Source organism: Lissotriton vulgaris, chromosome 12, assembly GCF_964263255.1.
Source record: "Lissotriton vulgaris chromosome 12, aLisVul1.2, whole genome shotgun sequence".
Classification (NCBI taxonomy): domain Eukaryota; kingdom Metazoa; phylum Chordata; class Amphibia; order Caudata; family Salamandridae; genus Lissotriton; species Lissotriton vulgaris.
Window position 1 is genome coordinate 508,366,660 of NC_141700.1, and position 15,140 is coordinate 508,381,799.

General features: G+C 44.9%; 1 protein-coding gene across 2 annotated transcripts in view; it reads left to right on the top strand.

The window, feature by feature from the left end:
- The window catches only part of PDPR (pyruvate dehydrogenase phosphatase regulatory subunit), an 811,642-nt gene that overhangs the window by 46,926 nt on the left and 749,576 nt on the right, over window positions 1-15,140 (top strand). Inside the window, exons 1-2 of one of the 2 annotated variants that reach the window (XM_086945270.1) lie at window positions 8,176-8,284; window positions 12,970-13,228. In XM_086945270.1, the coding sequence (XP_086801396.1) occupies window positions 13,008-13,228 (221 nt within the window). In that variant the 5' untranslated portion in view covers window positions 8,176-8,284; window positions 12,970-13,007. Of the gene's footprint in view, window positions 1-8,175; window positions 8,285-12,969; window positions 13,229-15,140 lie in introns of those variants that run through there. The other variant, XM_086945269.1, reaches the window with a different exon arrangement.

The following is a 15,140-nucleotide window of genomic DNA, read 5'->3' on the forward strand; positions in this document are numbered from 1 at the left end:
CTGCGTGCGCGATTGTTAAAGGTCGCTGGCACAAAGGAAAATTTAGACCATTGGTCACTAAAACACAATCTCTAGGAGATTGCTCGGCTCAACGAGCTGAATTAGTAGCATTTAAGATGGCGCTAGAAAATACTGATCGCGAATTCCCCACACTAATAGTGTGCGATTCTTTTTATTGCGTACAATCTTATAATGAATACTTGCAGAATTGGGTGGAAAATGGTTTCAAAGATGCAAAAGGTGGCACAATAAAGCATAAAATGCTTTGGGAACAGGTAGTTCTTTTACAAAAAGAACTACAAAAGACTCACGTGATACATACACTGAGTCATCAACGTGATGGCGTTCACGTTGCAGGGAATTCATTGGCTGATGAAGCCGCGGAGGCAGCTGTGCAAACGGCTTCCGTAGCCGCGATAACTCGGTCACAAACAAAAATAGACAGCGATGTTCTACAAGCTGTCAGTGCGTCAGTAAAAAATGATAAGAAAACACTCCCAAAAGGCTTTCCTGAAAAGTACTTGTACTTAACGGATACAAATAATGTTCCTTTTGCTCGAATCCCTGGAGTGGGGGATAGAGTAATTCCAAACAAGGAACACAGACTAGGACTAATAAAAGCGGCACACGAAGGGCTTGCTTCTGCACACGCTGGCATTTCCGCAACAGTATCACTATTAAAACAGAGATATTGGTGGCCTCGCTTGAGAATACAAACTAAAAAGTATGTATTGGAATGCGACATATGCCAAAGGATAAAAGTTTCAACAGTGAAACGACCAGCGCAGACACCCCTTCTCATCTCGGATAAACCATTTGCATGCGTTTACCTGGACCACTGTGGTCCCCTACAAAGGGACGGTAACTATAGATATATCATGGTAGCAGTGGATTCCTGTACGAGGTTCATATGGATGTGGCCCCAGCGCTCGGCTGACGCTAGAACGGTTATAAAAGATTTGCGAGTCTTTATCGGCACATACGCAATTACCACGTTCCATTCTGACCAGGGTCCTGCTTTCAGCTCTCGAGCTTATAGGGAGGCCATGGCCAGCATGGGAATTGGGTTGCGGTATTCTTGTCCGTCGCATCCCGAAGGGAATAGTGTGGTAGAAAGAAAAAACCGGGACATAAAGCAATCTATAACAGCGAAGGTATTAGGTTCAGGCGCTGGGTGGGTCAAACATTTAATAAGTGTCCAGACTAGTCTTAACAACATGCCAAGAAATTCTCTAAAAGGTTTCAGCCCATACGAACTATTGTTCGGAATAAGAATGCGCGTTCAGGACCTCGATAGTCAGATGTCAGTGGTACAAAAAGAAACAAAGCAGTTTGAAGTAAAAGACCGTTTGGCTGTTTTACAGGAACTGAATGAAACAAGAAAATCATTAAGCAACATAAAGTTAAAGCAACAGCCAAGTACCACTGACGAGGCACCACCCGCAACAGCCCCAGCAAGGCCTGTCTGGATTCCAAAGATTGGGGATCTAGTCAGAGAAAAGATCGCGGTTAAGAAGGAATTTGGGCCTTCTTACAGAAAAGCAGTACCTGTCTTAGCAGTCACCGGAACAAGATCAGTTGTGCTACCGCCCCTTGCTGGTAAAAAGGAGAACAGAGTCGTGTCCATCGACCTGGTAAAACCACAAGCATGTGGCCTATAATCAACAGTAGGCCCAGTGGACTCCCAAGAAACAACAGAATACCCAAACTTGCAACAATCCAAGAGGTTCAAACTGAAAGACTAATCACATTCGATCAGCCTGCAGTGCACAATGAAGGACTATGCAATACAGCCATGGAACTCGTGCCTCTTGAAACACAGATTGAAACAGTTCGTCAAGAAACAACACCAGTCTACACTAATGTGGCATCAGAAAGTGCTACCGAGAGACAGATTGAAAGAACAATCCCATCAATTGACAGAACTGCCTCTGGTTATTTCATCAACTTCGACAACTTCTCTGAAGATTTAAATGACCCCGAAGTGATGCCAGAAACAAAAAAGTCTTTTAAAGAAAAAGCAACGGAACTCTTTCATCAACTGAAGGAAATCTACCTAATTTCCCCTTGGCTAGAGTTCTGGTTTGGTCTAGGTGTATTTTTCCTCCTGCTTTGGCTCATCATGGTACTATGTTTGGGAAAAATTCATTGAAGGAAAATATATTACAATGGACACAGCAAGTCAGAACATCAACCTAGTCCTGAAACCACACAGATCATCCCACGTGAAGAAAAGAGAACTGTCAACAGTAAATGTCACAGCAATTCCAATACCTGGTGGGATAGTATGGGAGAAAACAGACTATGAGATCTATGGTCCGGTCGAAATCCTGAAGTATCCTCATCAACTAAAGGTTTCCTTAAGTGACTTTGTGACACCAAGTACATTCTCTGATGATTGGGACTTTAACAGTATTAATGACATGATGTCTGATTTAGTAATGTCAGCTAGATTCACAGATCATGATTATTTACAAGGTTCATCTAGTTATGAGCAGTTATTCTGTTACACCCACTATGGGGATCATTACTTGCATAAATCTGCACAGCCTAGAAATGTTTTTATGTATAACCAATGGGAACATTGTTCTACACCACCTAAAAGCAGTTCTAAAGCATTTTTTGAGAAATTCAAATATTTTTCAGGGTTTAACACCAGTGATGCAGAAACGTTTTATTATAAACTGTTAGATAAAACAGGAATGAAAACAATGCTGACAAATTCTAAATTGATATATTCAGAAGCATTTTATGACAAAATGATGACATTTGGTTTTGATTATTGGAAAACTAATATTGAAACGAAATCAATTTGGGGTACAAAAGATTGGCAGGTGCAAGGCATAGAAGCACTTTTTAGAACCTGCATGATACCAGAACAAATGTTATTTTTAAATGACACTGTACACCAAACATCTTGTCTTGGCCTAGCCAAAAACAAAGAAATGAAAACACCGTCTATACCAAAGCCAATAGCTGAGAATGCAACTGCAGATAATGAGTTAGACGTGTCACACATTTTACATTTCAACAGAACACATCCTGATTGGAAAAAGTGGTTAATCTGGCCTACAGACACAAATAGCTGTCAAGATCGATTCCTGAATAAAACACAGGGTTTAAAAATGACCAGATTAGACTTAAGATATTCCCAGAGACAACATCCAGGAATTATAACCACATACAGTGTAGGCAAACTCTGCCTAGAATGGCTAACTACATCCACACTGGCTGAAATTAAGCAACACTTGTCTTTATTAAAAGATGGTGCTGATTTGCGCGATTTCATTCTTGGACCACGCAAACAGCGTCAAAAGCGTTTCATAGCGACCAGCATCTATGCTGCTTACAACGAGGCTTGGAAAGTAAAGCAAATTGAAACTGCTGAAAAGATACGAGAAATTGATCGTATTAATTTGGAAAAATCACTTTCTGTAGTAGACAATGGGTTAATGACTCTGTCTTCCAGAATATATTCTTTGGACAATATTGTATCATCTGCCTTTGATGTGATAGACAGAGATTTGCTAATGTTACAACATGGCCAATCTCAATTACGCTCTATTATAGAATTAGGCTGGACGCTGCAAAATCTTCGTTCAGGCTATGTGCCTTGGCGTCTGATAAACACAACGTCATTATTTTCCATTTTTAACCTTACTGATAAACAGATCAGTTTGGCACAGAAAGGAGCAGACTATACAATCTTGAGCATCGAGAAACTCGAGAGATTATCATTAACAATGTCAGAAAGCCCTGTCATTGAATGGATAATACACGGAATTATCACAATTCCGATAACAACTTTCCGCTTTAAAAAGTGCCTTGAGTACATACCTGCTGGCCAGTATGAACAATTGGGTAAGGGATATGTTAAATCCGAATGGAAATTACCATACACTCATTCTTGCTATAGTGACAGCGACAAAAATGTATTTCTTAGTGGTGAAAATTGTAAACACTCACTAAGCGGTATACTTTTGTGTCAGGGTATTAATTTACACGGAGCATGTGATGGCAATTCAAACAACCTTTCATGCCACCAGCTAGTCACACCTGCAACTCAGATAGAGCCCTTCTTTATGCAACTCGCAAACGGGAGTTACATTCTAAGAACGGATCACAGGTGCTGTGGCCTCGCGCCCGGACTAAGTTATCTAGTAGAAGTAACGTCCATGGTCAAATGTTGTATGCAAGCATTGTTTCCGAGCGGGCCTCCAGACACAGTGACTCCCCTCTGGCCTCGTCTGAATCTCTATTCTATACGAATTGATACATTAAGCAAAATGAAATCTGTACTTTTACAGACAACAGTGCCTATAACGTCATCTAAAGAGACGTATGATCTTCTAGTCGCAAGGACGGCTACAGAAGTCCATGACCTTTTATCAACAAATTGCCCCGTGCATTTCGTACAAATGCTCGACCAACTCCTTAACATGTCTAGTGCTACAAGCATCCCAGGCATATTTAAGACAGTCTTTACGGGACTGCTAACACCCTTCCAGGCAATTTTGGGAATCTTTCCTGATTTTGTGCACTCCATCTTTGGTGGTATTCCACTATTTTTTGGACTCATCGCAGGGATTCTATTTTTGACCCTTCTGCTACGTTATGGCAAGCCTCGGCTCAGACATAGCTCCCATGGGAATGGAAGAAACAATCCTAGCAATGCGCTACAGGGACAGGATAACTAACGTCCTCGGATTGGCCAGGCTGAGAGATCTAAACATGACCTGGTTCCTTTCATTCAGACCAATATGGCAAAATTGCATTTTACCTGTGCTACGGTGTATGCTTTGCGGCGATGAATGCGTGTTGGACATCTGTCTTTCACTTCCATCAGCAGTACCAATGGACGTCGATACTTTGCTAAGTCCAATAACGGCTCACGCATTGTGTTGTCCCCAGCGGCTACCAATCCTGATGACGGCATTCGTGGAGACTCCTGTACTACAGCCAAGTGGTAACAGTGGAGCGAGTGACAAAAGCAACATCATCCAGGTACAACGTTCTGTGAGCATTGCTGATCCTGCCTTCGATGACAGCAATCATTCTCACACCTGCCAAGTTACAGCGCTATCTAATTTGGTTGAACTATCACCTGATTTTGTAGACCAATTCTTTGCGAGCCTGTCTGATACGATGTTCTCACCCACAGAGAAACAATAACTTTTGAAAAACTTTCCGACACACGGCGTTCCCATGAACTCTGAATTCGGCCTTCAGTTTTGATCAACATAAAACTGCCAGGAGCTTTGGTAAACTGATTTTTCTTTGAATTGGACAATTTTTTAAAAATATTGGCCCTCTCCTTTTGGCACGAACAATTCTTTGCTTAACGTAAAAACTATTCTTAGAGAACAGAAGCTTCACACTTCTATTTCTAAAAAACACATCTAGAGACATAACAACATAACACCAGCCTCTAGCACACATATTATTACAATGCATTTTTATGTGATGATTTATCTCGCATTTCTTCTGTCAGAGATACTTCATGTGTAATTCTTTATGCATAATCGTTCATTGATTTCATATGCAATAATTTTTGAATGATTACTATGCTTTTAAAACTACGTACAGTACCTAAATTCCATGTATTACAAGTACGCCTATTTCGAATGCATTTATGTATTTTGGGGTGGGCTATGTTACACAATGTTACACATGCATCTAATTGCTTAGTTTTAGTAATTTTGATGGACATGAATTCGTGGAGTGGGTGTCATGTGCTTATCTAGGTTCCTGATCGATACTGTGACCTTATGCCCCTATTCGGCTATAAAGCCCCTTTTTCCCTATATTGGCATAACCGTTCAAGTGCAATTTTCTGTAAAGTCATCTCTGGCCTCACACGAGCAGAGCCACAGAGCCACATTCCAGCATGACTCTCTGCTACTTCCTTTGCGACCAATTAGTGCAATGACAGATTAGTGCAATGACAGAGCAGCAGTCACTATCTGATATTCCTAGATAACACTCCGAGTTCTTCAACAAGATAAAAACTTAGCAAACCTGGAAATCCCCGCTTGCTATGTTTTGATTAGTAATGGAACTCTAATGAGCAACTGATAACTATCACTTCCTAGTGACATCTTTAATTGACGTCTTATGTCCAGCAAACTTGCGTCAAACCCGGCACCTGTCAGGTATAAATATTACCAACGTTGCCTTAAGCAATGAGCGAACATGTTGCTGATGCCAGCTGCCTGCATGACCCCGTGTTGGTAAAAACTAGCACTCTGTCGCTGCAGCCTGCTATCCTGTGGTGGTGAAGCTGCTGATTACCATTATCGCCGCTACAGCGCGACCTATGGTGCAGTACGCTTGAGGAGCCGTGCAGCCGTCCTCTGCGAAGACATCCAGCCCAGCTGCCCGCGGACGCTGTCACCCCTCCTTCCTCCAGACGCGCTGAGAGAAGCCGCTGCCTTTCTCGTGCAGAGAAATCCAGTCCCGGCGCTTCCAGTTTACCCTCGCAGGTGACTGGGATATCGAGAGAGACCCCTGAAGGAGATACCAATCCTCCATCATTCTATTCAGAGGTATGGTGTTGACTAAACCCTTAGACGAGAATTCTTGAAACAAACCTTGGCAAAACCAACTTAACTTAAGCTACTTACTTACTCCCCCTTCTCACGTGTTAGGCTTAGGTCAGGCACACTGGGGTAGGCTTAGTTAGAAGCACCAGTTGAGTATGTTAGCCTAATGTATATATGACTGTATATATGTTTTATTACTTTTAAACCATTGTATGGCTAAGAAACCATATCAATGCTTTTACAGTTCTATTTCGCTATTCTTATCTTACTGTACGTACTTTTTATAATAACAGTTATTGCAATTGTGGCAATACATTTCTCTTGTACGAGAAGAAAGACTGTTCAATAAATGTTAACCTTTATTGATACACGCCCGTCTCTCTATTCTCTACATACCGTGAAAGTAAACTGCACTAGACTGACTGAGTGAAATCTATGTCTATTGTTTCACACGACCCTAGAGATCGACTCTTGATCTGAGGAGCAAAGTTGTCATGTTGCACGGTTGTTGGAAAGCTGAATCCCTTCTTGTCTGTGCCAAGGAAGCTGATCACTTCCTATGCAGAGAAGAAAGTTTCCAGTGACCTCTGAGCTAGTTGGTAACACAACCCAATTAAGTTTAGCATAGTCAGTGGAGGCCTGGAATATAAGCAGTTCCACGTCGATACTACTGTTTATGTTATTCCAATGCGCAGGGCCTAGTGGGAAACTAGGAACTACACTACAGTGTCACCTTGAGCGGCTCCTATGTCAGCCAGAGTGCGAGGTGCATCGCCTCAGCGTAGGCAAGAGCACGCTTGCGCGTAGGGACTCCTGGGCATGAGTGAAAGGTTGTGCAAAGTTCATTCATGTGCCCCTATTAACTCGATCATCTCTCCGAATTGATATTTGCTGCAGCACTTCCGGAGTGACTTGTGCGATGCTGCAGACAGACGCACATTAAACCAGTGTTTCTCCGCACAGACCCGAGTTGTGGGAAGGGGTGCTTACTGAGGTTTTGGTAAGAGGCAGATAGAGGACAGTGGCCTAGATGGGTTGGGGTCGAGCCCCTAAAAAGCTCTGTGCACTTGATGGGGCAAATACTTTTTTGGGGAGGGCGGGGTGGGGGGATCATGAATAGGTACCGGCCTGCATGTCTGGCGTCACCGAACAGCTTTTGTTTTGTCACCACTGATGAGTGTGTTATTTATTTTGGGTGCGGGTATCTGATTTTATCGCTTTCGACCCCCTGATCAGCACTTTGCGATCTGTTCCCTTGCAGCCCTGGCAGGAGAGGGTCTGTCTCATCGCTTTTTCTCGGAGGTGGGAGGTGGTGGTGAGAACAGGGTAGAGGCTAGTTCTGAGCCCTCTTTTCCAGGACATGTGCATCAGATTTTTCGTAAGAAAGGAAGCGATAAATCAGAGCAGCGGAGGTGCTGCCCTCTTAGGAATTAGCAGCCTACCACAGCACATGTTGGTGTGAAGCCAGACATTTTAAGCGATGTATTTTTTTATGAATGGATATTAGGCAGACGTGACGTTATGGGCATATCAACTACCGTTGTTAATTATAGCACAAGTTAGTGTGAAGCCAGACTAGCTCTAGCAGCTTGTTGCAGCCGACACTGTTAAGCCTTTTTGCGCTTCTTATTTCAGGATACGAAGCCATGTTAAGGTCACACGTTAGAGAGTGGTGGCATCTTGGAGAGCCTGGGATGTGTTGCCTTCTTGAGATACTACAACAAAACGAGGCACCAGAACCAGTAAGTGTTACAGTCTTGGGGTACAACAACCAGGAGCTGCCCCAATCCTGTGTTATCCCAACCCAGAAGTGCCGCCTTGGTACGGCATCCCTATTAGCACCATCCTGGGAGTAACCGTACACAGGCCATACCGCCATCTTGGGATACCTCGTCTAGGAAGCGTCACCATCCTGGGATTTTCTATCCAGGGTATGCACCATCAACAGGCGCTTCTGTCCTTGAAATCTCCATTATAATTGTGCTTCCCTCATACAGTTCTCATAAACAAAGGTCTTTCTAGTTGACTTTCTCAGTTTAGAATACACTTCCATCCCAGAACTTTAATTAGGTAGTGACTAACTATCATACTCTCTCACACTCCCTCACTCACACTCTCACTAACACTCTCACAAACTCTCTCTCTCTCACTCACACTAACTCTCACTGACTCGCTCACACTGACTCGCTCACACTGACTCTCACTCACACTGACTCTCTCTCACTGGCACTGACTCTCTCACTCGCACTGACTCTCTCACTCGCACTGACTCTCTCACTCGCACTGACTCTCTCACTCGCACTGACTCTCTCACTCGCACTGACTCTCTCACTCGCACTGACTCTCTCACTCGCACTGGCTCTCTCACTCGCACTGGCTCTCTCACTCGCACTGGCTCTCTCACTCGCACTGGCTCTCTCACTCGCACTGGCTCTCTCACTCGCATTGGCTCTCTCACTCGCACTGGCTCTCTCACTCGCACTGGCTCTCTCACTCGCACTGGCTCTCTCACTCGCACTGGCTCTCTCACTCGCACTGACTCTCTCACTCGCACTGACTCTCTCACTCGCACTGACTCTCTCACTCGCACTGACTCTCTCACTCGCACTGACTCTCTCACTCGCACTGACTCTCTCACTCGCACTGACTCTCTCACTCGCACTGACTCCCACTCGCACTGACTCCCACTCGCACTGACTCCCACTCGCACTGACTCCCACTCGCACTGACTCCCACTCGCACTGACTCCCACTCGCACTGACTCCCACTCGCACTGACTCCCACTCGCACTGACTCCCACTCGCACTGACTCCCACTCGCACTGACTCCCACTGACTCCCACTGACTCCCACTGACTCCCATTCCCACTCGCACTGACTCCCACTGACTCCCACTCGCACTGACTCCCACTGACTCCCACTCGCACTGACTCCCACTGACTCCCACTCGCACTGACTCCCACTGACTCCCACTCGCACTGACTCCCACTCGCACTGACTCCCACTCGCACTGACTCCCACTCGCACTGACTCCCACTCGCACTGACTCCCACTCGCACTGACTCCCACTCGCACTGACTCCCACTCGCACTGACTCCCACTCGCACTCGCACTGACTCCCACTGACTCCCACTCGCACTGACTCCCACTGACTCCCACTCGCACTGACTCCCACTGACTCCCACTCGCACTGACTCCCACTGACTCCCACTCGCACTGACTCCCACTGACTCCCACTCGCACTGACTCCCACTGACTCCCACTCGCACTGACTCCCACTGACTCCCACTCGCACTGACTCCCACTGACTCCCACTCCCACTGACTCCCACTCCCACTGACTCCCACTCGCACTGACTCCCACTCGCACTGACTCCCACTCGCACTGACTCCCACTCGCACTGACTCCCACTCGCACTGACTCCCACTCGCACTGACTCCCACTCGCACTGACTCCCACTCGCACTGACTCCCACTCGCACTGACTCCCACTCGCACTGACTCCCACTCGCACTGACTCCCACTCGCACTGACTCCCACTCGCACTGACTCCCACTCGCACTGACTCCCACTCGCACTGACTCCCACTCGCACTGACTCCCACTCGCACTGACTCCCACTCGCACTGACTCCCACTCGCACTGACTCCCACTCGCACTGACTCCCACTCGCACTGACTCCCACTCGCACTGACTCCCACTCGCACTGACTCCCACTCGCACTGACTCCCACTCGCACTGACTCCCACTCGCACTGACTCCCACTCGCACTGACTCCCACTCGCACTGACTCCCACTCGCACTGACTCTCACTCGCACTGACACTCACTCGCACTGACTCACTCGCACTGACTCACTATCACTGACTCTCTCACTATCACTGACTCTCTCACTATCACTGACTCTCTCACTATCACTGACTCTCTCACTATCACTGACACACTCCCACACTCACTCACTGTCACTACCAGACTCTCACTGACTGACTCTCCGACTCACTCAATAAATGACTCTCACTCACTGTCCAGACTCTCACTGACCGACTCACCCACTCTCTCACTCAATAACTGACTCTCTCACTCACTGACTAACTCGCCCACTCATTCTCACTCACTGACTCACTCACTTACTCTCAACACATATTGCAGTACAAATGCAATAGGTGTCACATTTGCGAAAGTTATAACTTTAATGCTGCGATACCTATTGCATTGTAAATGCTTGTTGTTATTCCCCAGTGGGACTTTAATCTGGGCCTCAACTTTTTGGAGGACTTTCCTTTTGAGCCTATGCATAGCTGTCCTCCCAGGCTTCTGACCCTCAAGGCGTTTTTCTTAGTGGCCATCACATCGGCCTGGAGGATGAGCGAGCTTCATGTTCTCTCGGTCCAGCCTCCATATACTACAAGGGCCGGTTTTAGCCCAGGTGGCGCCCTGTGCGACAACCATTTTTGTTTCCCCTTCACGCCCATTACCTCCTCTTCGAATTCCCTCACAAACGCCGGGGCAAAGTGCCCCATATCTCTCCATAGCCCTTTTCTCACTTTCATTTCTGTTGTTTTGAAGCAGAATGTATATGTACCCAATCAAACCCTTTTTAGCAACATTAGGAATAGATAATGAAAGACTTGAGAAAAAATACATTACCTCCTAACATATTTAATGCATTTTGCATGCAACTCTTTAAAGACAGTAAAGTAATTGTCAATGTTCTATTTTAGGATTGTATCTTATGAATTGCAGTAACAAAAGGTTCTCTGTGACAAAAGCAGTAATTCAAGTAGTGATATGCATGGTATGCGTCCTTTGTAGCAGGCATATTAACCCTCTACACTACCTTATGGTGAGCCAAATCTGTCACTAGACAAAACTCCGAGCTCCCTCTCTAGCAGGAACATTAATCACAAGATTTGTCGTGGCATTTCTATTGCTGCCTGAAAGCTGAACACACAAGGAACTCAGCAGCCGCTGTTTCTAAATCGTAAGTTATTGCTAATCACACGCCTCTCCCTGAGGTCAGCATCCTTCCCCCCCCCCCCCCCCCCCCCACTCTTGTAAGTCAGGGCCCAGTGCCGCCACACTTGTGACACCTCTCTAAAGCTGGCTCTGTATACTACATGCTTCCAGGACAAACTGGTTCCCTAAACGCATACCTCCTTCCTACATAATGTGATAATTCCCCGTCAGCCAAGCAATTACCATTCCAACATTCTTTGCTCTGCCTCACCCCTCTTGGGAGGATTAGAGGCTACATTGTTTAGACCCAAAGAGGACCCTTAGTTTTGATATCAGTCGTACCAAGGACCATCGATATGATGTTCAGCGTATAGTTGAATTTCACCAAGCAAAGAAGAGTAAAGGTGTGCAAAGGTGTGCAGAAGAAGACCTTCTCTCGCTGGATTATACGCTGCATAAAACTGTGCTACACGTAGGTGAAGAAGCAGCCTGTAGAAGATTGAGAGCTCACTCTACCAGAGCCAAGGCTTGGACTACTGCATTAGCACATGGAGTACCTGACTTTGACATTTGCCAGACAGCTATGTGGACGTCATCTAATACCTCAACAAGGCACTACTGCCTAGATGGTCAGGTCGGTTGAGAGGGGCACTTTACTCACTCAGTTCTACACGACTTCTCAGTTTAAGTCCATTTCAGCCACTCCACCAGGAAGGTTATCGCTGTGGTATTTATTCTAAGGTAATTAATCTGCAATTTGAAGTCTTTTATAGAAAAATGTTAATTTCTTAGGTAACGCCTTTTTGGTAGAGACTCTTATCTAACTGCAGATTCCTTACCAACCCTCTCTTCCTCCCCGCTCTGTAAACTACGCTTCCTTACATGGAAGGTCCTCTTAGATCCAGCACACTGATGATAAATAGTCTGACGTGGCTCTGCGTCTGTGGATTCAGAGTGCGTCCCAAAAGAAATTGCTCTCAGTGCACTAGGGCAGCTCCTTTAAAGACACTGCACACGTCACATCTGGCACGGATGAAGTTGATGCGGAGCCGTCGGCTCCATCTACCGGCACGCAGGGGTACTGCTAAGGATTTTCTGGATCCAATCTGTCTTCAGGGGAATATTCTGTGGTAACGATTCTGAGGTCAGATAATAAAGTCTCTACTAGAAAAGGGGTTATCGAAGTTAAGTAACTTGTTCTACATGTTTTTCGAATTGAGGTGCAACTTCCATTGTGCAACTTTAAATGAAATGTGGGATTTGCAGGTCTTGTTTCTTAAAATAATCAAGCTTCCTTTGTGTCACAGGCAAGTATTTCATACAGCTTTAACTTTTATCAAGTAGTGTTTCAGAGATAACATCTAAAATTCCAGTGACAAATTGAAGCTGGAAATTGAAGAAGTAATTTCCTTTTAATTTTTTTTACTGTAGATGAATATTGTGTCAACATCATGCATCTTTGGTTCTCTCTGCAGAGTGGCTGTAACACAGGGCTGGGCCTCTCCCCTCCAGTATGTTGCCCAGGCTTCTGTTAGATGTCCGGTGCTGTCCGGGTTGGCGTGGTGTACCTAGCTCCTTACGCAGCAGCAGTTCCAGTGTTCCCGAACCTCAACCTGTGCCTCTTCCTTCCCATGCTCAAGTAGTAATTTGTGGGGGAGGTATCATGGGAACCTCTGTGGCCTATCACCTCTCAAAGATGGGCTGGAAGGATATTGTCCTGCTGGAGCAGGGGAGGTAAGATTGTGTTGAATGCTTTCACCATTCTTTTCTCTGGAGAGTTTTATTGGTTTTAGGGAAATGTACCCATGAAAACAGGCACATTACATTCACCCTAATAGCAAATGCATTTCTGTTCCAGCTATGCTTTACACATCACAGCTCCCTTCATGCCTGCTTTTTTAGTATAATTTATGCTTTTATACAAATGTTAATTTGTTTGGGGCTCAGATATTTAAATTGGCACCTACGAATTCCGTTCTGATGAATAAACAAATTTGGAAGGACAGAGCCAGGTTATAGCAAGGATTTCTTGTCAGGACTTCCTGGCGGAGAATTGCAATGGTCACAGATAATTACTCATATCATGGAACTTTAGATAGGACGAAGATTTTTTAATCACTTCTGTTTTAGAAATGAAGTGATATTGCATCCAAGATCTTTACAGAAGTGAAGAAGAGGCACCAGGGAACGTATATGAATGCCGAACCATGGATAAAGCCAACGGATGTTTCACCTGGCCGATCCACAATTGAGGAGCTTTGAAGATAAGCCCAATCATGAGCCATTCAACAGTTCCAAACAGGGCTGTCTAGAATAGGTGGCATGTAAATCGGAGACACTTGCACCAAATTCTGACCCTAGTCCTCCGTGATGAGTGGATAACTGAGAATTACTCGTATCCCAAAGCCGTTGACTGATTTACCCTGTTGAGACCTGTGTCTCAGCTAAGAACTACTTGGACCCTGAGCCAAGGGAAATAGCTTGTGAGCCTACAGAACTGGACAAAAAGACTGCTGTCTCACTGACCTTCCCTGGGCTAATCACGTAGTGTAGGTCAGTGTTAGGACTACTTCAGTTACTCCAGAAGCTCTTGCATGGTTGGTTGTCTCTGTGGAGATCCTCAGTCTAATCAGACCACTCAAGAAAATACCATAATGGCGTGGTTAAAAGTTCATACGATAGAGAATTTTATATGACGAGCAACTGTAGAGGAGGCTGCTATGCTAATCATAATCAAAGCATTAACCCACCGAAGTTAATCCACTGTCCTCGTGGGTGAAAAAATGTGTGAACTCACTTATTTTCAGTTCAAAGGAGTCCTCGCCTAATGGGACTTTAACTCATTTCAAATGTTGTGCATTAGAAATATATGCGGGTAATACAGTGAGAAAAATCTATAAAAGCCTATGAATTGCCATTGTTAGAGCCTCTACATTAGTTTATAGGTGTCATTGCAAAACAACAAGTATCAGGAAAAATACATTCACTTTTATTTGCCTTTTAGGCAGGCATGGATAGTTCAGCTTATTGGCAATACTTTAATAAACTTTGTGAGTAAATTGTGAGCACAGTTAGCATATCATTATCTTATTAATAATTGTCAATTGGCAAAAACTTTCATAACATGAAAGTTGGGAATATAAAACTGTAAGTAGCTGTACAGGTGTAGGGGCCTAAATAATCGAGACATCCGCACATCTTTAGATGCGTCATCCAGATGAGTTATGGAGATGAGAAGTCTCATGATTTTGCCCACCCCGAGTGATGTACAAAGCAGTTGAGAATTACTCTGTCCACAGATTGTTAGGACAGTCTAGATTAAAGGACAATCTAGATTAAAGGATAGAGACACAGTTACTAATACTCGGCACAAGGGTCCCTTAATAGGGCAGTACCAAAATGGTGCAATCATCTTAGATGAGAGGAAAGGAAGCTGAAATGCTTCAGACCACCGTGGTAAGCAGAGTCACCCCTAGACAGTCTAACGGTGAAGCATTGCAGGTACAGCTCACTAAGCCATCACACTTACACATCAGATGGGAGATTTGCATAGAACATGCTGGCATTGATTCTCTCTAAACATAAGTAAAAGTTTAACAAACTCTTAACAAGATGAGCACAGCCACGAGAGCTCAAATCTTCAATA